The following is a 22,489-nucleotide window of genomic DNA, read 5'->3' as shown; positions in this document are numbered from 1 at the left end:
TTCCCTGCCAAGAGTTTGAGACCAGCCTGGTCTACAGGGCAAGTTCTAGGACAGCCAAGGATATGCAGAGAAACCCTGTCTTGGAAAAAAAAAAAAAAAAGAGTAGATAAAATGAAATGCTTCCCTACATGGATGAAGCCTGGTCTTGATATCCAGACACACACTAGGCACGGTTAATGGCTACGCATCCCTGTCATCCCAAGGCAGAAAGAGCAGAAATTCAGGGTGGTCCTGTACTACACAGGGAGTTTGAAGCCTGCCTGGGATACATGAGACCCTGACTTTAATAAATATGTTTAAACTATTCTACCCAGGCATAGTGGTATGCACTTTTAATCCCAAGCCATAGGCAGATCTCTATGAATCCAAAACCAGCCTATTTTATATAGTAAGCTCCAGTATAAACAAGGCTACATAGTGAGACCTTGCCCAACCCCTCCCCCCTAAAAGACAAATAAAATATTCCAATGACTGTATATAGTACTTTCAAAGATGTACTTATTTTATTTTATGTGTGTGAGTATTTTATCTGCATGTATGTACATGTACATTTGTGCCTGGTGCCCACAGAAGTCCAAAGAAGGTGTCAGATCCCTTTGAACTGCAGCTATAGATGGTTGTGAAGCCACTATGTGGGTGCTAGAAATTGAACCCTGCTATTCTGCAAGAACAGATAGTACTCCTAACCTCTGAGCCATCTCTCTAGCTCACCTCACTCCCAGTTGATTTTTTTCATTGTTATTTTTTGCTTTTAGCTTGTTGTTGTTGTTTTCTGAGACAGGGTTTCTGTGTAGAACAGCCCTGGATATCCTGAAACTTACTGTGGAGACCAGGCTGGCCTCAAACTTAAAGATAGACATCTGCCTCTGCCTCCCAAGGGCAGGGATTAAAGGTGTGCACCACCAGAGTCTGGCCTAATTTTTTTTTTAAGAGCAGTTTGATTACAGGGCAAGAGGTCATTGGGCTGGGCAGTAAATGGAATATTATTTGTAGCATAGGGAAGTGTGTTGTGTTGTCATGTTGAAAAACAGTTTCACTGTATAGCCCAGGCTGGTTCTGAACTCACACGTATCCTTTTGCCTCAGCCTCTGGGTACTGGAGATTATAGATGTGTCCCACAGTGCCCATGTGATGGTCCCCAGTTGGTAGAACTGTTTGGGAAGGATTGGGAAGTACGGTCTTGTTGGGAAGGGGTGTCACTGGGGGTGGGTGTTGAGGTTTCAGGAGACTCATGCCACCCCCAGTGTGTCTCCCTCTGCCCCCTACTTTCAAATTAGTGTGAGTTCTCAGCCTTTCTGCCTGTCACACACGTGTTCCGCCATCATGGAACCTTCTGAAAACGTAAGTCCAATTAAATGCTTCCTTTCCTGTCCCCACCTCAAACCCCATCCCTAGACAGGGTTTCTCTGTGGAGCCTTGGCTGTCCTGGAACTCACTTTGTAGATTGGCTGGCCTCGAATTCAGAGATCTGCCTGCCTGTGCTTCCTGGGACTAAGGGCATGTACCACCAAGGTAGGTGTTAAATGCTTCCTTTTATAGAGTGCCTTGTTCATGATGTTTGGCATAGCCTTAGAATAGTAACTAAGACACCATCTTAGAAAAGTTACTATAACCTATTCATTTGTAATTAAGTTTCTGTAATGGAGAAGAAGACTGCTTGTAAGAACAGGCTAGGGCTGGGAATGTGAATCAGAGGTATTTGCTTTGAATGTGTGAGGCAGGCAAGGCTCAGTCCCCAGTACTGGACTGGGGAGGGGGGATTCCAGGCAGCCTGGCTCTGCTGGGCTCTGTCTGTTACCCATTTTGAACTTGTGCCAGGACAGGAAATCATAACCGTCTTCCTTCTACCAGCCTTGTATCTCCCTTGTCTCCCTTTGCCACAGGGCTTCACAGTGCCCATGCTACAAGTTCACATAAATCTCCCAATCCCCCATCTTAAAAACAAAGAAAGACTATGAGAAGCCCCGTGCATGAGTCCGGGATGTCCTGTGCAGGCAGGGAGCTATGAGGTTTGATCATTGGTGTGTTCTAATCTATTACCAAATTCTGTTTAATATTAGCCATAACTAGTTCTTCAGACTCCCCCTTCTTCTTCCTCCTTCTTTCTCTTCTTCTTCCTCCTCTTTTTCTTTTTTTAAAAATTCTTATTTATTTATTTAATTGTTTGTGAGTACACTGTAGCTGTCTCCAGACACACCAGAAGAAGGCATCGGATCACATTACAAATGGTTGTGAGCCACCATGTGGATGCTGGGAATTGAACTCATGACCTCTGGAAGAGCAGCAGTCAGTGCTCTTAACTGATGAGCCTTCTCTCCAGCCCCTTTCTTTCTTCCTTTCTTCTTCCCCTTCCTCCTCCTCCTCTTTTTTTTCCTTCCATCTCTTTTTCTGAGCTGCTCATTAAAAAGAAAAACGAGACAAAAACAAACCATAAAAATCCAGTCTTCTCAAACGTTGAGTTTTTTTTTTTTTTTTTAATTATAAAGGACTGAATAAATGAAAGTACTTTTTGACGACAACTTGTTTACCAATCCGAGTCTTGATACCTATGTGAAGTCAGGTCTGTAGGTGTCTTTTATCAGGAAGAAGCTGAATCAGGGGAGGGTCACATGACAGTAAACTTGGCTTCCAAGAATGAGAACAGGCACTGTAGGCCAGGCTGCACAAATCTGCCTTTAACAATCACAGCGCAGAGCCTGTATCTAGACACACCCAGACACTGCGCTAGGGCCCACAGGGTCAGAAGTAGCCATCTGTGAACTCTATCCACTGGCCGAGATTACCCTCGGTGGTGCCTCACCCTGAGTAGTAATCCTACTCCTGCAGGAACCGGAATTGACCGGCCACAGCTGCTCAGGCTTGCAGTGGACCATCTGGTTCCTAGAAGACAGGATGCTGAAGGAACTTCAGATGAGGGTCTAGTCACGGTCTAGAGCTATCCACGGAAGACAGGTGGGAGCCCCACCCCCCTCAGGACATGAAGGCTCCTTCTTTCCTCTTCTTGAGGCCTGCTAGCCTCTTGACCTTTGCTTGTTTGAGGTTTATGTTACTGTGGGCTCCGGCAGCTGCAGAACAGAGGCTGGGATTTGGCTCCGAATGCCACTGGTTGGCAGAGAGAAGCTGGGAGACTCGTTCCCAGCACTAACTAAAGGCCTATTGATCTTTGACCCCTGCCCCTCCCAAGAGCCTTGGCCCTCTTCCCACCTCCTTTCTTCCTTGTGGGCCTCTCCCTCCATTCCCTGTCCCCTCATTTTCCTCTGTGCTCTTTCCGGGACTGGCACTTTCCTCTAGCTTCTCGCATCATCCGATCTCTCTCCATGCTGTCTTCAAGATCTGCTTCCTGTTCATCTCCCAACCCCGACACGGACAACCCAGACAAGAAGGTCCACTGGGCTTCTGAGAAGAGAAGGAGGGCATCATCCACAGACTCAGAGTCAAAGACTCACTTGGACATTTCTAAGTTGCCCAGGTCCCGGAGGCCCAGCCGGCTGACGGTGAAGTACGACCGGGGTCATCTGCAGCGCTGGCTGGAGATGGAGCAGTGGGTAGATGCTCAGGTTCAGGAGCTCTTCCAGGTGGGTAGCCTGCGGGGACTGCTGGGACTGTGGAGCTGGGCTTGGGCCCTGAGGTTCAGAGAGCTTGCTTAGAGACTTCCAGAGGAGCTGGAGGGCTGATTAGAAATGCTCTCATGGAGCATGCATCTTCAGATGAAAGAAAAGTCTCAACCATCTCTTTAACCCCTTTGTGCTATGGAAAACGCCTGATTTGATTTCATTTGTGGAAATTGCCTAGATTCAGTTTCTGAGCTATATAATGGGGCTATCCATGCCTGATAGATCTCTTTGCTAAGACTTTCTGAGATGTAAGTGACAGCTGAAGATTAAATGCTTGGCTAGACTTTGTTGCTTTATGTCTCTTCAGTGTACGTAATTCATGCATAAAGCCTACATTGTCCAATACTGTCCCTATCAGTACCATGGCTTTTAGTTTTAAATGAATTAAGATGAAATCAGATTCAAAATTTAGATCCCAAATCGCATAGCAATAATTAAAGAGCTGACTGTCTTGTGGACCATATTGTCAACACAGATGTGGGCCAGCCCCACTATTTCAGGATGGGCATGGGCAGTGCAGAGCTAGACAGTGACAACAGCCAAGGGAGACACTGACACCATAACCTCAACTGGCTTGGACTGGGTGGCTCTGGCTGCCTTTCTTCAGCCTGAACCAGGGGAAGGATGGGTTTTGCCCTTGCTCATGGGGCAAGTAGTAAGTAGTCTCTTACTTAGGCTCGGTCAATTCTGATCTCAGAGCAGTAGCAACTGCTTCATCAAGAATAAGATGTTGACCTCTTTACAGTGTCTTAGCCTCAGTGCAAGCCTGGACATGCATTATTTGATTTAACCCTCCCCCCAAATTCCACTGGGTTGTTTGTTGTCTTACAGTTGAGAGAGTGGAGACTTGGGGCTGCAGATACAATCCAGTGGGTAGAGTGTTTGGATGAAGCCTGGGCTTTGATCCCCAGCACTGGCATTGCATACATGGCTCATTCTGATCTGAAGTAGAAGCTGTGGGGGGTGGGGTCAGAAGTCCACAGTTGTCTTCAGCTACTTAGTTAATTCAAGGCTACTGAGATACATAAGTGACTTGTTCAAAGGCATGCAGCTAGGGAGTCATGGACTAGGACTATAGTTTGGCCCCTGGCTAGAAAGTTTGGGTACTTATATGAACAGCCAGCCAATGGGAATTTAAATCTATTACTGGACAGGTATAAGCCCCATGCCTGGTTCCCAGAGACTAACCCACAAGACCAGGAGTTCTCACTGTTTACAAGTGTTTGTTAACATGACTGTTTTCTTCTACACTCCTTCTCTTCTTTCTTCCTTCCTTTCTCCCCCTCCCCCTTTCCTTCTTTGGGTCCTGTGATTCTTGCAAGTGAGGCTTGTGAGCTGTCCTACTATGAGAGTAAAAAAAAAAGGATGATTTTGGAGGCCTGGTCAGTATTGCAGTTCCCTATATCCTGTGACTGCCTAGTGTACACGTTGCTCTTGTCTCCTGAAGCATCCTTAGCCTGCTTGTAGAGGGTAGAGAGTTGCTTCAGAGTTGGGAGCTAGAGAGATACGCCAGGCACTCCTATTTTACTACTTCCAGCTCCTCCTCCACTGGCTAAGTTTCAATTTCAGAGTGTTCTAAGTGCCCTTGACTGAAAAGTCTCAGATTTCAGATATCTCAGGGCAAGTCCTGCCAAACAACCGAGGAAGGCAACAGCCTACTTTACAAGGCAAAGATGGAGGAGGGAGGCTGTATCATAATGTGCCCATAATACTGGGAAACAAGGCATGTGGGAGGACCGTTCCCAGGCAATGACTGGCATAAAACACCTGCCCTGCTGTTTCCATGGCAACTGTCCAAAGGTGCCAGCAGGAAACGACTAAATGCCCAGGAAGCTCCAGATGGATGGGCATCTAGACACAGGTCACAGTAACTCTGAGCGTACCTGCTTCTAGTCTATTTCCCAGGACCCCTCCATGGCCCATCCTGCCCACCCTGCTGTGCTATACCATTGGGAATGGGAACAGGGATGTGTCTCTCGTTTGATGACACTCAGCATTCCTTCTCAGAGAACCAATGCCACCGTGGGTGTGTAGCCTGGCCTGGGGGTCTGTGAGAAACTAAATCTGGGGATACATGCAATCTGGGGGCCCTGGGACTTCTGTTCTCTAGCAGTAGTCTGAGGATTTGGCTTCTAGGAAGAGGCTGGATCAGCTGTACATCTTAGGAGACCTCTCTTCAACAACAGGCTCTGTGCACTATTTCTACACCGCACCCCCTTTAACCTCTTCCCATCAGACCCCTGAGAGGATTCGCCCACACTCACTTCTGACTTTTCCCATTCCCATACCACTCAGTCCCCTGATACCTTCTGAGAGCTCTGCCTCTGCTTGCTAAGTGCCGCTTTACAGCTAAAGTGCATGTCTGCAGGGCACGCCGTCTACCCAGAGAGAACTTCCTGAAATCCCACGATACTGGATTTTCCTGCTGACAGCTGGAACACACCCCTGTTGAGGCAGTGACATTTTAATGCAGCAACTTAACTATATTTTTAACTTTTTAAAATGTGTGGTTGTCAGGCACAGGCTTGTAAAGTCAGCTACTGAGGAGGCTGAGGCAGGAGTATTGCAGGTTCAAGACTAGCTTGGACCATTTATCGAAACCCTATCTTGAAATAAAACATACACAAAAGAACTGAGAATATAGCACAAAATATGTAAGTAAATTGACAGTATTGTTCAGGTCACTGAGATGACTCAGCAGGTGAAGGCTATTGTCACACAAACCTGATGACCTGAGTTTGGTCCTTTGTACCCATGTGAAGGTGGACAGAGGGACCCAACTCCACATAGTTCTCTGACTATGGCTGGCACTCCCCTCATCACACAATCATAACAATAATTTTTTAAAAAAGTATTGATGGACGTGGTGGTGCATGCCTTTAATCTCAGCAATCAAGAAGTAGACACAGGCAACACGGTTTTTGTTGTTGTTGTTGTTTTTTGAGTTTGAGACCAACATTTTCTATATAGTTAGACCCTGTCTCAAACAACAACAACAACACTCCCAAGTATTGTCAATGAGGCAGACATGGTTAGCTCTTCTGGGCTGTTCTCCATTGCTAGTCTTCATGCTCTGGGTTGGACTGAGATGAGAAAAGGGGTTCAAATCGAGCAACGGCTGGCAAAAGGCTGCTCCATGTGATAGTGTCACAAGCTTACCAAACTTGTTCATCTCAGTGGGGCTGTGTTGTCTTCGATTTCTTTAAAACCTACTTTTAATAAGGGCTCTTAAATGCTTTAACTTCTCTTCTAACCCACCACCCATAAGAGGTAGTAGAAAAGAACGGCTATTAGGATATGGGAGAAATGTTTAGAAATAGTTTTTTTGTGCAAATCCGATCTGTGTTGTCCGGATATATCAGCAGTCCAGTTCAGTAGTATCAGGACAGCAAACATGATCCAGCAGAAACAGCCAGGCCTCAGCCAAATTGGCACAAGTCAGCAGGAGCAACCAGGATCAGCAGGGATGCCAGGAGAAGTTTCCTGCCGAGCTTTCCTCAATGAAGTAAAGATCAGTGAAGACGTGAGACCAACGGTGCGTTGCAAAGCTGACTGTGCAAACCCCCTCACTGTCCAATGGGTCCCAGTTGTACTCCCTCCAAACGTCACAGGCCCTCCCATGGATCTTGCCTTACCATGTGAGTCTGATTCAGTTGACGTCACTTCTAACTCTCTATGGAACTGAGAATGGCTTTGAACTCCCAACCCTTCAAACTCCAGCTCCCAGGTGCTGGATACAGGCCTGTGTCCCTGTGCCTGGTTTATGAGGTGCTTGGGGTACCCATAACCCAGAGCCTGTGCATGCTAGGCGAGTACTCTACCACCTCAGCTGTATTCCTTCCTAACACCTCTCTGGCCAGTCTTTTACTCTTGATTTTGAGACAGGGAAATACTACATTTTCCAGATGGGCCTTGAATTCCTGATCCTCCTGCCTCAGCCTTTCTGAGTTCTAATGTTCTAAGAGTGTACCACATGCCTAGATTTGGATTTCTTATCTTTTATTATTCTTGTTTCTCTGCCTAGAAACTCCATCATGTCTGTCATTTCTGAGACTAGTGGTATGTGTGTATGTGTGTGTGTCTGTCTGTGTACATGTGTGTATATGTCTGTGTGACATGTGTGTGTGATTTGTGTATCTGTGTGCTTTTGTGTGTGTGTGTGTGTGTGTGTGTGTGTGTGTGTGTGGTATGTGGTGTTGGCAATAAGCTTAGGGCTTCTCTCACATGCTTTTCAAGTATTCTATCACTGAATAATATCCAGACACTGAATTATATCTCGACATTGTGAATTGAGTGTTAAGTAACTGAATATGTTTTAAGATTTATTTTTTATTTTTAATTGTGTACATGTCTGTATGTGGGTATGTGTACATGAGTACTGGGGATGCCCTTACAGGCCAGAGGTACCAACTCCCCATAGCTAGAGTTATAGGCAGTTCTGAGTTGCCTAGTGTGGTCTTAATGTCTGAGCCATCTTCCCAGCCAAGGTAGCTGTAATAAAACAACAACAACAACAGCAACAACAAAACACATATAAAAAAAAGACAAACAAACAAAACCTTCGCTCAAGGAGTGTGGGTTTTGTTCTATTTGATGGTATTACTTGTGGATCTGAGACTTTTATCTAAGTTCTGTTGGGGTTAGTCAAAAGTTGTCTTTGATCTAGAGAGTCACTGGTGCTCCCAGTATAGAATGACCCTTTTGAGGTCTCAGTAGAGTTCCTGCATGCTCAACAATAACTATTCAGGTCGTTGCTCAGACTTGATTTGTGCCTAGTGTTGTTAATTAGATTTCTCATGCCTGGACAAACCACACCAAACGAACACATGGAGAGATTTAATAGAATGGGGACAAGACAGGGGTCAGGGTCAAGGGAAGGGAAGAGAAAAAGAGGAAGAGGAGGAGGGGTTTCGGTCTTTTGTAGGGGTAGTGATGTCACTTGCTCCCAGGTGGAGGTGGAATTTTGAAACCAATGTCTTCTGGGAAGGCTTTGGCTGTTTCCATGGTGATGGATGTGCCAGGTTCCTGTCACCTGTGGGTGGAGCCATCGCTGGGGGAAGGGGTTATCCTAATGCCAACATTCCTCCCTTTTTCTTATCATAAAAAGAGAGAAAAAGGAGGGAATAGGGAAACCAATGGTGAAAAGGGAATAGGGGCGTCGGGTCTCTTAAGCTACTTCCTGCTGTCTTGGGGCGTTGTAGGGGTGTAGCTGGTTTTCACCATTGGGGTCCGCTTGGTAAACATTAACATCAGGATCCTCCATGGACCCCCTCTCCCATGACTTGAATAAACTCTATTCTGTACTATACAGTTGTGTGGCTGGTCCCTCAGGGGGAAGGGATTCCCAACATGGGCCCCTCAGAGGCATCTCCCTTGCTTCCAGGCCTCACCGCAACACCCTGGGCCATATCCTCCCACTCTCTTCATCCTTTTCCTAACATTAGTGCCATGTCTTTTAACATCATTGGTATCCCAAGACCTTTAACAACATTGGTGCCCTGTGACTTTTAACAACACCTAGTCCTGAATTAGGTGTGAGAACAGCTCACCTCTGTGCCTTCAGTTAGTTCCTCACAGTTGGTCTGAATGTTCATCTTAGTGCTCAGCAGAAATTAAAGAGTATCTCTTCTGCCAATTGCTACAGCTCTCTCTGCATAACTGTCCCTCCCAAAAATTAGTCCAGTGACTTCTAGCTACCTCCACCTTCTCCAGGTCTGATCTGTCACATGACTTTAATGACATGACACTTGGGTCTTCTGGCCTCTGGCTGGGGTCTTCAGTTGTTTCTGGAGAGAAATCTCATTTCTATTTTTTCTTGGTTCACAGCCCCAAGTTCCTTATTGTCCAATATCTAGAAATATTGTTCACTTCTTGTTGCAGTAAATATTAAAAAATAAAAAACGGTTTATCTATTTACCAGTCCTTAGGTCTCACTCCCCAGGCCCGACCCTGATACAGAGCTGTGTACACCTCTGGATCCCGGTCTGAGCTGTCGCTACAGCTCAAATTGTCTGTACAACTCCCTTCCCTTGGTGGTTTACTTCCGCCTGTTCTCTGCCTCTGTCCTGGGGTGTTTCTGTACCCCCAAATCCCACAAACACAACTCTACAGCCTGATAACTTTTCATAGAGGTTTATATATTCAACTCTCAATCCACAAACCCTCTACACAACAAGATTGCATCAAATAGACAAAGATACAAACTGTCCTTCTATATGAGATATAAGACCTGTAAAATCCTTAATGTTCATAGCTTTTTAACACTAATCAATATTACCTAGGCCTAGTTGGTCCTTGGGAAGCTCCATGTCACCATGACCTTTCCCCTACGTCCTCTGACCTCCTCAGACCTCTCCGTCCTCTCTACCTCCCTCACCCCACCCAATCACTAGCTTTCCTTTACATCACTAATTAAAATGGGAAGGTTCAGTTGGAGTCATGTGACTAGTCACTTCTTGGGGAAGTGGAATTAACATTAAAATGCAAACAGCTTCAGGACAATCTACAACTTCTTTTATTTAATTATTATATTATATGTATAAATGTTTCTATCTGGCACCTAAAGTAGGATCTCCTGGAATTGGAGTCATAAACAGTTGTGAACCACCATGTGGGTGCTGGGACTTCATCTCAGATCCACTGAAAGAGCAACTACTGCTCTAACCCACTGAGCCATCTCTCCAGCACCTGGTTTTTGAAGCAATGTCTCTTTTACATTGGCCTGAAAGGGACATAGTTCAGTCTGGCTTCCAATTTTAGCACAAATATTGGGATAACAGGTATGTATATCCATGTATCACATTCTATTTCATTATTAATTTATTGTTGGTGTGTGTGTGCGTGTGCACACTCATGTCAACTTTAGGTCAACTTCAGATGTCCCTCCTCAGGAGCTGTCTACTCTTAGTTAAATTACTTTTTTTATGATTGGAGAGATAGCCGAGTTTAGGCTCACTTCTTGTTATTACGAGGATCCAGGTTCAGTTCCCATCACTCACATAGTTGCATACAACCATCCATAACTCTAGTTCCAGGGATGTGGATGCTTCCTGAGTGCCATGCCGCCACTGCCCAGCTGCCATCCCTTGACAAACACATATAAAGTCCATAAGCTTTGAATGAAGTCCACTATACATGAAAGAAGTTCGGGAGGAAGCCTAGAGCTTCAGGGAAAAGGGCTGACTCAAGCAATCGTAATTTTTTAAAAAATGCAAAGGTTCTTGAGTGCTAACAGTGGAAAAAGAAAGAAGGTAGATGGGGGTTCTTTTTTTGCTATATTATTTGATCTGTTTTGTGCCCTTTTACAGTGACCAAAATAAATAGTGGATGTATCTTTTTTTAAGATTTATATATTTTATGTATATAAGTACACTGTAGCTCTTTCAGACACACCAGAAGAGGGAATGGGATGTCATTACATATGGTTGTGAGTCACATGTGGTTGTGAACTGAACTCAGGACCTCTGGAAGAACAGTCAGCGCTCTTAACCTCTAAGCCATCTCTCTAGCCTCGGATATATTTTGCCCTTTATAAAACTTCACATTGTTGTAAATTAGATTTCTCGCCTAGGCCCAGACAGACCACACCAAACACGGTTCCACGTGGAGAGGTTTAATAGAACGGGATAGGGCAGGGGTCAAGGCCGGGCAAAGAGAGGAAGAGGAAAGAGAGAGAGGAGGAAGGGTTTCGGTCTTTTGTAGGGGTAGTGACGTCACTTGCTCCCAGGGGGAGATGGGATTTAGAACTGATGTCTTCTGGGAATGCTTTGGCTGTTTCCATGGCAATTGATGTGCTAGGTTCCTGTCACCTGTGGGTGGAGCCATTGCTGGGGGAGGGGGCTATCCTAATGCCAACATTCCTCCCTTTTTTCTTATATAAAAAGAGAGAAAAGGGGAGGGTAGGGAAGCCGATGGTGAAAAGGGAATAGGGGCGTCGGGTCTCTTAAACTGCTTCCTGCTGTCTTGGGGCGTCGTAGGGGTATAGCTGGTTTTCGCCATCGGGTTCCACTTGGTAATCATTAACATCAGGATTTTCTATAGGCAATGGCTTGTAGTCCTGCAACAGGAACTGATTAATGGTTTGGTTAGAAATTTTTTGTATCTGTCGTTGAAGGAATGTAGAGACAAGATTGATAAGGCAGGGAGCAAATAGTAATGCTAGAAAGATGACTAGAAGAGGGGTTATGAAGGGGAGTATCCACTTCCATATAGGGTTTTCGAAGGTCCAGAAACTGGAGGTCTCACGTTCCCTGGAATTTTATATGTCAGATTGTAGCTCTTGGATCTTATCTCTCACTATCCCGGATTGGTTGACATAGAAGCAGCATTCTTCTTGGAGGAACAGACAAAGGCCACCTTCTTTAGCTGTTAGAAGGTCCAGCCCCCGTCGGTTTTGAAGAACCACAGCTGCCAGGGAATCTATCTGTTTTTGGATGGTGAGCAGAGTTTCAGACACTTCTTGAAACCTGTTGTTGAGGGTGGAAGTGATCTCATTATATTTGGTCATGGAAGTAGTTATTCCTGCTATCCCAGTGCTAGTTCCTACTGCTATTCCTGCAGCTACCAAAAGTGGCACAACCTGAACTGCTCTCTTATGTCGGGCGGCTATCATATTGATGACTGGGATTGGCAGGGGCTCGTTTCCCTGGATTACTCCTAGTTCGGGGAAAAGGAGAACCAAAGTGCAGCTTCCTGACCAGCTGCCAGGTAAACGATGATATGCCTGCGTGCCACAGAGGATTGATGTATTTTGGATCACTGGGCACTGTGGCAGAGATGGGGTATCAAGGGTTGTGGTCATATTGCAGTCTAAGGAGCCTAACATTCCTACAGGATGTGTCCCAGATGCCTTAAAACAGTTTGCCGTGCCAAGAAGAGAGATAGAGGAGAGGTAAGGGGTCATGGCAACATCAGAGTCGGGACAGCTGACGAAGGGTGAGGTAAGGTTATTGGGCAACATTACTGGAGAAGCTGTGAGCGGCAATTGTGAGTTTGTTCCAGGAGGAACACATAGCCAGCAGTCTTTAAAACGACCAGGTCGGGTGATATTAAGGAGCTTGTATGCTAATGTCAAAGTCTGAAGCAAAAGGCGGAAGGACAAGCTGGTGCCATTTATGAGGGGGGATGTTAAGGAAGTAAGGACCTCAGAGGAGTGTTTGATTATTTTTCCTACCCCTTCTATATCTAGGGGTTGGGCAATTGAAACATATTTTCTCTGAATTTTGATAGTACTCACTGGGGATCCTGGTTGGTTTTTACGGTAGAGCTTACCGACAACTCCAGTCTCCCACCTGGGATCCCATGGATCTTCTATGTAGAAAAAGAGCTTCTTGTGCTGTTGGTAGAAGAAGTGGAGGGGCCGTGATCCTAGCATGTGTATCTGGCAAGACCAATATGGGCAACCCCCATATTTATCTGGCCATTTCTTACAAACATCTGCTGTCTGGTCAAAGAGAAAGCAGGTAAAGAGATCATAGTACTTGGATGGGATGACCGACACAGGGACGACAGCGATTTGGATCGGTTCTTGACATCCAGCCATAGAGCAGTTTCCTGAACCTATTTGGAAGGACTGTTTGTTATCTGCAGAAGTCTCGTGAACCTCAAATCTCCAGATATATGGGCTTCCCTGGATAAAGACAAACAGTAAAGGGAAGATAAGAAGCCCATGTCTAATCCAGTGGTGTTGAATGTTGCTGGCAGGATGGGGTCTCATTTTCTGGAAGCGAGGGTAAGGTGGGTTGTCTCGACGTCCTCTGGAGCTTGACAGAGCACGGTCCTGTTAGGGTCGATGTGTATGAAGAATGTTTAGGTGGGGGAATAAAAGGTTTGAGATGGGACAGGTGGACCCAGTGAGGGAGTCCCTCCAGTTTGGCTGCTGTAGGTGTCGCGAGAATCACTTTAAAAGGGCCCTGCCATTTAGGGGAGAGTGATGAGGGCCGGTTGTCTGGAGGAGATAGAAGAACTTGGTCTCCAGTGTTTACAGGCAGTGGGCAAGGTTCAGTGTGTGGTCGGGGTAGATGGTGGTCAGCGAAGTTCCACAAGAGAGAGCGAAGGTGGCAAAGTAACGGGGTGAGTAGATGGTCTGGGAGGGGAGAGCATTTAGGTGAGAGGCCAGGAGTTAGGACCGGACGCCCATACATAAGTTCAAATGGTGAGACCTGAAGAGGTCGCTTGGGAAGAGCTCGTAGTCTGAAAAGAGCCAGAGGTAGGAGTTTTACCCAATCAAGGTGAAGTTCCTGTGACAGCTTGACAAGGGTGGTTTTTAAAGAGCGGTTAGTTCTCTCTACCTTCCCTGAAGATTGAGGGTGGTAGGGGATATGAAAATGCCAGGGGATGTCTAGAGCCTTAGACAGGTTTTGAGAGATTTGAGAGGTAAACTCAGGACCATTGTCTGATTGCAAGGAAGCTGGGACACCAAATCGGGGAATTATCTCTCGGAGGAGGAGATCAGAGACTGTCTGAGCCCTCTTGTTGGTTGTGGGAAATGCCTCTACCCACCCTGAGAAAGTATCTACCAAGACCAGGAGGTATCTGACTCGTTTGACAGTGGGCATGTGGGTAAAATCAAGTTGCCAGTCAGTTCCAGGAAGAGAACCTCGGGCTTGATGGGTAGGAAAAGGAGTACTACGATATTTTGAGCTAGGGTCTGACGCCTGGCAGATTTTGCAAGAAGCAGTGATAGATTTTAAGAAACTTAAGTCTTCAGGGGTAGGCTGCAAGTGGGTCTTAACAAAATAGGACAAGGCCTGGCTGTTAGGATGGAAGAGTTGATGAAGATAGGACAGAGTTTGGCGAATGTCCGGGGGTGAAGGTGGGATTGTGGGCTGCAGTGTAAGAATGTCTTGGGGAGGGTGAGTCGAGCCTAAGCCCCTAAGGGCTGCAGCCCTAGCTGCCTCATCGGCCCGGTTATTTCCCTTGGAAACAATGGAATCATCGGTCTGGTGGGATCTGCAGTGAATAATCCCAATAGCCGTGGGGAGATGGGAAGCCTTTAGCATGGCCATAATTTGATTTGCATTAGTTACTGATCCTCCTTTTGTTGTAAGTAGCCCACGTTCCTTCCAGATGGCAGCGTGGGACAGGAGGATATGAAAAGCATATTTAGAATCTGTGTAGACATTGAGGGATTGTCCCTGTGCCAGTTGAAAAGCATGGGTAAGGGCTATTAATTCAGCCTGTTGATTGGTGGTATGAGCAGGGAGGGCCTGTGCCTCTACCACCTCTGTGTCTGACACTATGGCATAGCCAGCTCTTCTGTGCCCTTCATGTAGAAAGGAGCTGCCATCTGTATACCAGGTGTGGGTAGCCTGAGGCAGTGTGCCCTCCTGTATGTGTGAGGGATGAGGTAATAGTTCATCTAAAGTTTCAGTGCAAGAGTGAGACAGGGAGTAGTTAGTTTCTGGCGGAGGAAGAAGGCTGGAAATGTTAAGAGGTGGACATGATTGGAAGGTGAGCGTAGAGTCTTCGATTAGTGCTACCTGGAGAGAAAGAACCCTGGAAGGGGGCAGGGTCTGTAGGCCTTTGTAAGTCAGGAGCTGCGACAGGTTATGAGAAGAGAAAACAGTTATGGGCGAACCAAAGGTTAGCTTTTTTGACTCTCTAATGAGGAGTTCAGCAGCTGCTAAGGTGCGAATACAGGGTGCCCATCCCTGGACGGTTAGATCTAGTCTTTTTGACAAATATGCTACGGGTGCAAAAGATGGCCCCAGTTGGTGACCTAGGACTCCAAGGGCAAATCCCTCCTTTTCAGTTACATAGAGAGAAAAGGGGCGAGTCAGGTCAGGGAGATGTAAGGCCGGAGCCTTAAGGAGGGCCTGTTGGAGCCTTCGAAAGGGCCTGGTAACAGGCTTGAGGGGAGGTTCATGGATGGAACCTGATGCTGCTTCATATAGGGGGCGAGAGAGGAGGGAAAAGGAAGGAACCCAGGAGCGTAGAAAGCTAGCTATCCCTAGGAATGATAAAATTTCTTCCTTTGTAGAAGGAACGGTTAGGGACTGAATTAGGTTTTTTCTATCTAAGGTAATAGCTTTGTGGGTTGGGGTAATTGTTAGTCCCAGATAGGTGACCTGAGAAGTGGACAGTTGGACTTTGGAAGGTGAGACCCTATAGCCTCGACTGGAAAGAAAGTTTAGGAGAGTGGAGGTGTCATCCTGGCTGAACTCTGAGGAAGGACTACAGAGAAGAAGGTCATCTACATAAAGTATGACCTTAGATCTGAGAGGAGGCAGAGATGACAAATCAGAAGCCAGAGCCTGGCCAAACAAGTGTGGGCTGTCTCGGAACCCCTGAGGTAGAACAGTCCAGGTAAGCTGGGTAGAGAAATGGGTGTCTGGATCTGTCCAGGTAAAGGCAAATATGTCCTGTGACTGTGCGTCTAGAGGGATGGAGAAGAACGCATCTTTGAGATCTAGGACTGAGAAATGGGGGGTCCCTGAGGGGATAGTGGAAAGAAGAGTATAAGGATTAGCCACAACAGGATGAAGGGGAACCACTGCAGAGTTGATGCGCCTGAGGTCTTGAACCAGACGATGATAGGTTCCGTTGGGCTTTTTAACTGCTAGTATAGGAGTGTTAAAAGGAGAAGAGGTAGGGCGAAGAAGTTTTTTCCTTAAGAGGTCAGAAATGATAGGTTTAAGTCCCCTAAGGCTCTGGAGGGAGAGAGGGTACTGAGCTTGGGTTATGTACCTGGTAGGGTCCAGTAATTGGACGACAACAGGAGAATGATGTTTAGCAACAGAGGGGTTCTGGACGTCCCAGACTTGGGGGTCTACCTGAGAAGCTGGTAAAGGAAGCAGCATGTTTGTGTCAGTAGGTTGGCTGGCTGGGAGGAGAAGCAGAGGGGTTGCTGGCGAGCTTGGGTTTAGGCGAGTGGGGGGAGCAAAGGAAATGGAAGCTCCCAACTTTACTAGAAGGTCTCTTCCCAATAAGGGGACAGGACATGTAGGCACTACCAAAAAGGAATGGGTGAGAGGTATGCCCCTGAAGGTACAATTAAGTGGTGGGGTTTGGTGAGGGAGATAGGGTTGTCCTCCTACCCCGACAATAGGAAAACGGGAGGGAGAAGTGGGTCCCCAAAACTCCGTCAGGACCGAGTAAGTGGCCCCAGTGTCCAAGAGGAAGGAGATGGGCCGCCCACATACCATGATAGCTACCCGTGGCTCCCTGTTTGTAATGGTAGTGGTCGTGTCAAGGGAGCCCAGGCTCCGTCAATCATCCATAGCCAAGCCTAGGAGATCGGCTGGAGAGTTATTTGGGTGTGATGCTCCCTGTCTTGCGCGACATAAGGGCAGTCTACAGCCCAGTGTCCCTCTCGATGGCATCTAGGACATGGCCCCTTTGGTTTGCGGGGGCTAGGGCAGGCTTTTGCCCAGTGACCTTGCTGACCACACTTATAGCAGGGAGCTGGTGGTCCCTTTGCCCTCGGAGGCCGGGAGTTTGTAGCAGTGGCTGGTCGGACAGCCTGTGCCAGCATATGGTACTTTTGTTTGCGAGCCTTTTCATCTCTCCCATGGTACACTTTAAAGGCCAGCGCCAAGACTTCTGCCTGTGGAGTTAGGGGCCCCCTCTCCAGCCGTTTAAGCTTGTCTCTTATGTCGGGGTAGCTCTGGGAAAAAAATATGTCATTAACAGTTGTTTACCTTCTGGGTTTTCAGGATCTAAGTTAGTGTACTGTAACAGGGCCTTTGTGAGGCGCTCTAGGAATTGGGATGGGTTTTCTTGTCTGTCTTGGAAAACCTCTTGTAGCTTTTCAAAATTTACCGGTTTTAAGGCTGCTCTGCGGAGACCGGCCAGGAGGCAGGTTATGAACCTGTCTCTGGCCAAGATACCATTCGTGGAATTGTAATCCCATCGGGGATCTTGGTCAGGTACTGCCTCAGATCCAATTGGGTATGTTGTATCTGTTTGATGGATTTCGTCTGCATGCGTTTTTGCCTGCTCCCAAACTCGCTGGCTTTCCTCAGGAAGTAAATTATTAGTGAGTCTCATAGTAAAGCATAGAACATCAGACTATAAGATTGCGGCACAGAAGAGGACAGAAAGGGAGGAAAGGGGCACCGGCAGTGGTGCTTGAGGCCGAGTGGTGTGTCCACGTCCACATGTGAGTCTGGCTGTGGAGGGGAGTTTTGAAAAGCTTAGAATAACATGAATAGAAGCTGAGGTAGAGGTTTGGATTTTGCGGCGATGGCTAGTTGGCTGGATCGAGAGCTGTGGTGTCATCTGCCTTATTGCCTCATTGCTAGAAGGAGGTGGGTGGGGTTATAAGAACACAGAGAAGGATTAGAGCGGAGATAGATAAATAGGGAACCTCTTTCCATTTACCAGATCGTTGGCAGTATGAGTGGAGGTCTCGTAAAATTAACGAGTCTAGGGTGCCATTTTTCGGCCATTTTGAGTTATTATCTAGTGGATATTGAGTCCAAACATTGTTGCAGAGGTGTATCAATTTTGATGTCTTTAGCTGAGGTGTTAGTTTTAGAGATTTGGAATTTTCCAGGAGACATCCCAGTGGGGAGCCTGGTGACACGTTTTGAGACATTGAGTTGCCCATTGGGAAGGTACAGGGAGGGGGCTACGGAGCCATCCAATCCAGCGTCCCAGTGGATGAAACTCGGTAGAAAAGTTTCGCCTATGCGCAGGGGTCGCGAGTCGTCACTCGGACTCCTGGTGGCTTCGCCAGATCCTGGATCTGGCAGAGAGTGCCCTCGCCAGGCCTGGACTTCGGCTGAGTGAACCGGCTGCTAGAGCCCTGGGGGAAGGGAAAAAGAGTGAAGGGCACTCCCGACGAGCTTCTCAATGGTCAATGTCTGTCTCAAAACTGTGGCTATAGAGAAGTAACCCTCTTTGCCCGAAAAAGCTGGCCAGGCCTTTTTGGGAAATCGGGGATTCTCTCCACCAACTGGAGTGACAATCCCTACCAATTTGCCGATGTTTGTGCGGGAGCCTTAGCCACGATCTGGTATCAGGAAAAGTGAAACCGTGTGGCGTGTGGCTGATCTATCTCAGCAGCCTGCGTGGCAGGAGCTATTGGCACACGTGGCAGAGCAGTGGCCAGCAAGTGTCTAGAGCTTTAGTAATGGCGACAACTCACGTGCTGGAAGTCTGTGAGTCGGGCAGCTGTTGGTAGATCAGCTGTGGCGGCAGACGGGTTGCACGTGGCGGCGGCGGCGGCGGCGGCAGTGGCGGCGGCAGCAGCGGCGGGAGACGGTCACTGCGGCAGTCAGCAGAACAAGAGGCAGTATGGGAACTCGGGGCAGTGGCCTCGGTTAAGAGGAATAGGCAACCACAGTGCCCGCCATGCAGCTGCCGCTATGCCCAGCCCGATGGGGTGGGCCGGGGTGTGCTGGAGTGGCCGGCAAGGACTGGTCGCGAGAAAATCTGGCTCCCCGTACGGGCCACCAATGTTGTAAATTAGATTTCTCGCCTAGGCCCAGACAGACCACACCAAACACGGTTCCACGTGGAGAGGTTTAATAGAACGGGATAGGGCAGGGGTCAAGGCCGGGCAAAGAGAGGAAGAGGAAAGAGAGAGAGGAGGAAGGGTTTCGGTCTTTTGTAGGGGTAGTGACGTCACTTGCTCCCAGGGGGAGATGGGATTTAGAACTGATGTCTTCTGGGAATGCTTTGGCTGTTTCCATGGCAATTGATGTGCTAGGTTCCTGTCACCTGTGGGTGGAGCCATTGCTGGGGGAGGGGGCTATCCTAATGCCAACACACATCACCAAGTGTGGGTATGGGAAGATGGGTATGTCTGAGTGCAGGGGCCAAAGTACATGAGAGGTCAAATTTCCCTGGACCTGCAGCTTTGAGGGTGTGAAGATATAGGTGTTGGGACCCAAACTCAACTTTCTGGAAGAGCAGTCATTTCTCTATTGCTGAGTTTCTTCTCCAGCGCCTGTTACTGTAACTTTTCTTGTTTTGTTTTGAGACAGAATCTCTCTATGTAGTCCTGGCAGTCCTAGACTATTAGTCTAGGTTGGCCTCTAACTCATAAATTGCTGACATATGGAACAGACTGTAACTTTTAATTTTTCTAAAGTTTAACTTACTTATTTTATTGTTGGAGGTGGGGTGTGTGCTACAGTGTGCAAGTGGAGATAGGAGGACAACCTCAGTGTCCTCCTTGTTGGACCCAGATACTAAACATTTCTTCTTATGCTTCCTATCGACAACTTTTATGAGTGGCTCATGACTGTACCTTCTAGAAATAGCTTTCTTATGATTTTTAATGATTCATACATTCCACAATTTACCTGTTTTGTTTGTTATTGAGACGGTCTCATTATATGGCCCTGGCTAGTCTGGTACTTGCTATGTAGATCTGGCTGGTCTCAAACTCATAGAGATCTTCCTACCTCTGCCTTCTATGTGCTGGGATTAACATCATGGTCCACTACATCCAGCTAATTCACACACTTTTAAAAGTGTACAACACATCCCGCGTCCCACTCCTATGAATAATAATAACATGGCTCCTTTGCTGCTGCTCCTGTCGCTCCCACGGCCGGTGTGTCCCAGACTGCTCCAGAGGTGCTGGAAGCTGCTACAACGGCAGCTGCAGCAGAACTGGAGCGGCTTTGCAAGTCCTCAGTGGGCACCAGCATTAGCAGTCCAGAGTCCATCTATCCCCACAGAACTAGCATATGAGACCAGTGAAAATACAGAGAATTCTAGCTTTTTAGATACCATCTTTTGGATGGCAGCTCCCAAAAACAGACATACCATCAAAGTTAACCGATGTAGGAGAAGAAACCCTCACAAGTTTATTAAAATTAAGAACAATATAGACATCTGCCCTGAATGTGGTCACCTGAAGCAGAACCATGTCCTTTGTGGCTATTGCTATGAGAAAGTGCCCCAAGAGACAGACAACAGATTTGGGCTCAAGAAGGGGGCCCTTTCAGAGCTCCTTCCATTGAGACTGTGGTACTGTACACAGGAGAGAAATCATCAGAAAAGGATCAGGGCAAGAGGATTGTTGAACGAAACATAAAGAGGCCGAGTTGGTTCACCCAGAATTGAACTAAAAATGTTAAAAGGAGACTTTCATAGTAAAACAGTTATTTAAAATCAAGAATCTTTACTTTCATGTTGTGCCTGTTTTCAAATCATCAGTGTATTTTAAAATAGATTTTGTTAGCTGTCACTTTTAAATGAGGTAATTTAAAGATTGTCTCATGAATACACTCAGCATTTTTATGTTAAAAAAAAAGTGTTCAGTGCTACAATGCCGTGTTCTGTCTCACAGGCTTAAGTGAAGTTTCCTACAACCTAACTTTGTAACTTTATCCGGTCCCCGTGAGTGCATCAGCAGCCACTTTACATTCCCTGCCATCAGTTTTCAGCCCCAGGCAAGAACAGATCTACGTTGTCTCTGTAGATCAGCTAACACTGCATGTTTCATATACATTGACTTATTCACATGACTGTGGTGTTAAAACTGGTCTTTCTACAGACCCGGCCACAAATGTCCACCTGCCTCTGCTTCCTGAGTGCTGGGATTAGGGTTGTTTACCACCACACTCTGAAAAAGTCTTATTATTCTGTGTGTATAGGTGTTTCAACGGTATGCATATCTGTTCTCCAAGTGTGAGTCCTCAGGGAGTCCAGAGAAAAGCACAGGAAGCAGGAGAACTGTGAACAGTCGTGAGCCTCCCTGAGGTGCTGGAAATGTAATTCAGGTTCTCTGGGAGAGTAGCTAGTGCTCTTAGCTGCTAAGCAGTCTCCACAAGGCATTCCCCCTCCTTCTTCTACTATGAAGTCTAGGTCGGTCTGAAATCCATGTTCTTCTGTCCTTAGCCCAGGCACTGAGAGTACAGGCACATGCGAAGGCCTCTTTTTGTAGAAGTCTTAACTCTTTGGCTTAGAATATAGTAGGTGCCTAGTAAACGTTTACCAATAGGAAAAGCAATGGTCGTTGTGAATTAGCTGAGGAGGGGGATCAATAGGACGATCAGCCGATGGGGGTAGAGATGGGTGAGTTCCTGTCAGTAACTGCCATTTTAGCACCAGGTGCTCAGATGCCTCTGTTACTCTCAACTAGGGTCAAGAAGAGCCTTCTGAGCCTGAGATTGATCTGGAAGCTCTCATGGATTTGTCTACAGAAGAGCAACGGACTCAGCTGGAGGTAGGATGGGAAGCTGGGCTTGGAGCCTAGGGTCTGCTTTCTTGGGTGACATGAGAAGTACCACGTGTTAGCTACACACGACAGAGGACTGCCAATGCAAAGGGCCAGGTTACAGGGGAGGGCTCTTGGGAAATGGGTGGGGTGTGTGGGGAAGCACCATGGCTCAGTTCAGCCTGCTCTCTTTCACTCAGGCCATTCTCCAAGACTGCCCCGGCAACAGAGAGGTAAGGCACATTCTGCTGTGCATTAGGAGGAAGTCTTCAAGTAGGGGAGGGGCTACAACAAAGAGAGGAGCCTTCGAGGGGAATGCTTGGCCCTTGGTCATTCTTTCCATTTCTTGCTCTGGGGAGAGTTGAAGACAGATTAAGGAGGGCAGCATAGAGCCTGTGATTTCCTGCCTTGATCTCAGTGTTCTCTCTCCCTCAGCCTTTTATCTCTGAGCTACTCAGTCAACTCAAGAGACTTCGGAGACTCAGCAGGCCTTCGAAATAATCCTGGAGGGACCATCTTCTGTAGCCTTAGCACTGCCAGGAACCACAGCCCTGACCTGGATACTGGTTGAAAGGCCTTTGATACAGGAAAGGGCTGCAGAAGACAGAAGACAAAGAGAGACACTTGTATAGCCCACGTGTGAGTGCAGTCACAGTTGGCTCTCACCTGGGCTCTCTGGGAGACAGTTGTGGCATTGTCTAATGTTTTCCTTGGAAGCCAAGATAAAACGTTTGGGAGCCCAGATTAAGGGAGTGTG

The 22,489-nt window shown here is 47.1% G+C and overlaps 1 protein-coding gene and 1 pseudogene across 2 annotated transcripts; both read left to right on the top strand.

The window, feature by feature from the left end:
• Window positions 1-3,317: 3,317 nt before the first annotated feature.
• PPP1R14D (protein phosphatase 1 regulatory inhibitor subunit 14D) lies at window positions 3,318-22,292 on the top strand (the record flags this gene model as incomplete). The annotated part of the gene is made up of 4 exons (XM_080931678.1): window positions 3,318-3,575; window positions 21,658-21,741; window positions 21,933-21,965; window positions 22,168-22,292. The coding sequence occupies 4 exons, from the start codon at window positions 3,318-3,320 to the stop codon at window positions 22,231-22,233; spliced, it is 441 nt and encodes a 146-aa protein (XP_080787804.1). The 3' UTR covers window positions 22,234-22,292.
• Window positions 20,083-20,636, top strand: LOC308432014 (large ribosomal subunit protein bL32m-like; annotated as a pseudogene). The gene has a single exon. The product of its transcript is annotated as a large ribosomal subunit protein bL32m-like (transcript).
• Window positions 22,293-22,489: the final 197 nt, after the last annotated feature.

This window comes from Micromys minutus (assembly GCF_963924665.1).
Source record: "Micromys minutus genome assembly, chromosome: 17".
NCBI lineage: Eukaryota > Metazoa > Chordata > Mammalia > Rodentia > Muridae > Micromys > Micromys minutus.
Note: the sequence above shows the minus strand (reverse complement) of the source record. Positions and strands in the feature narration are given on the sequence as shown.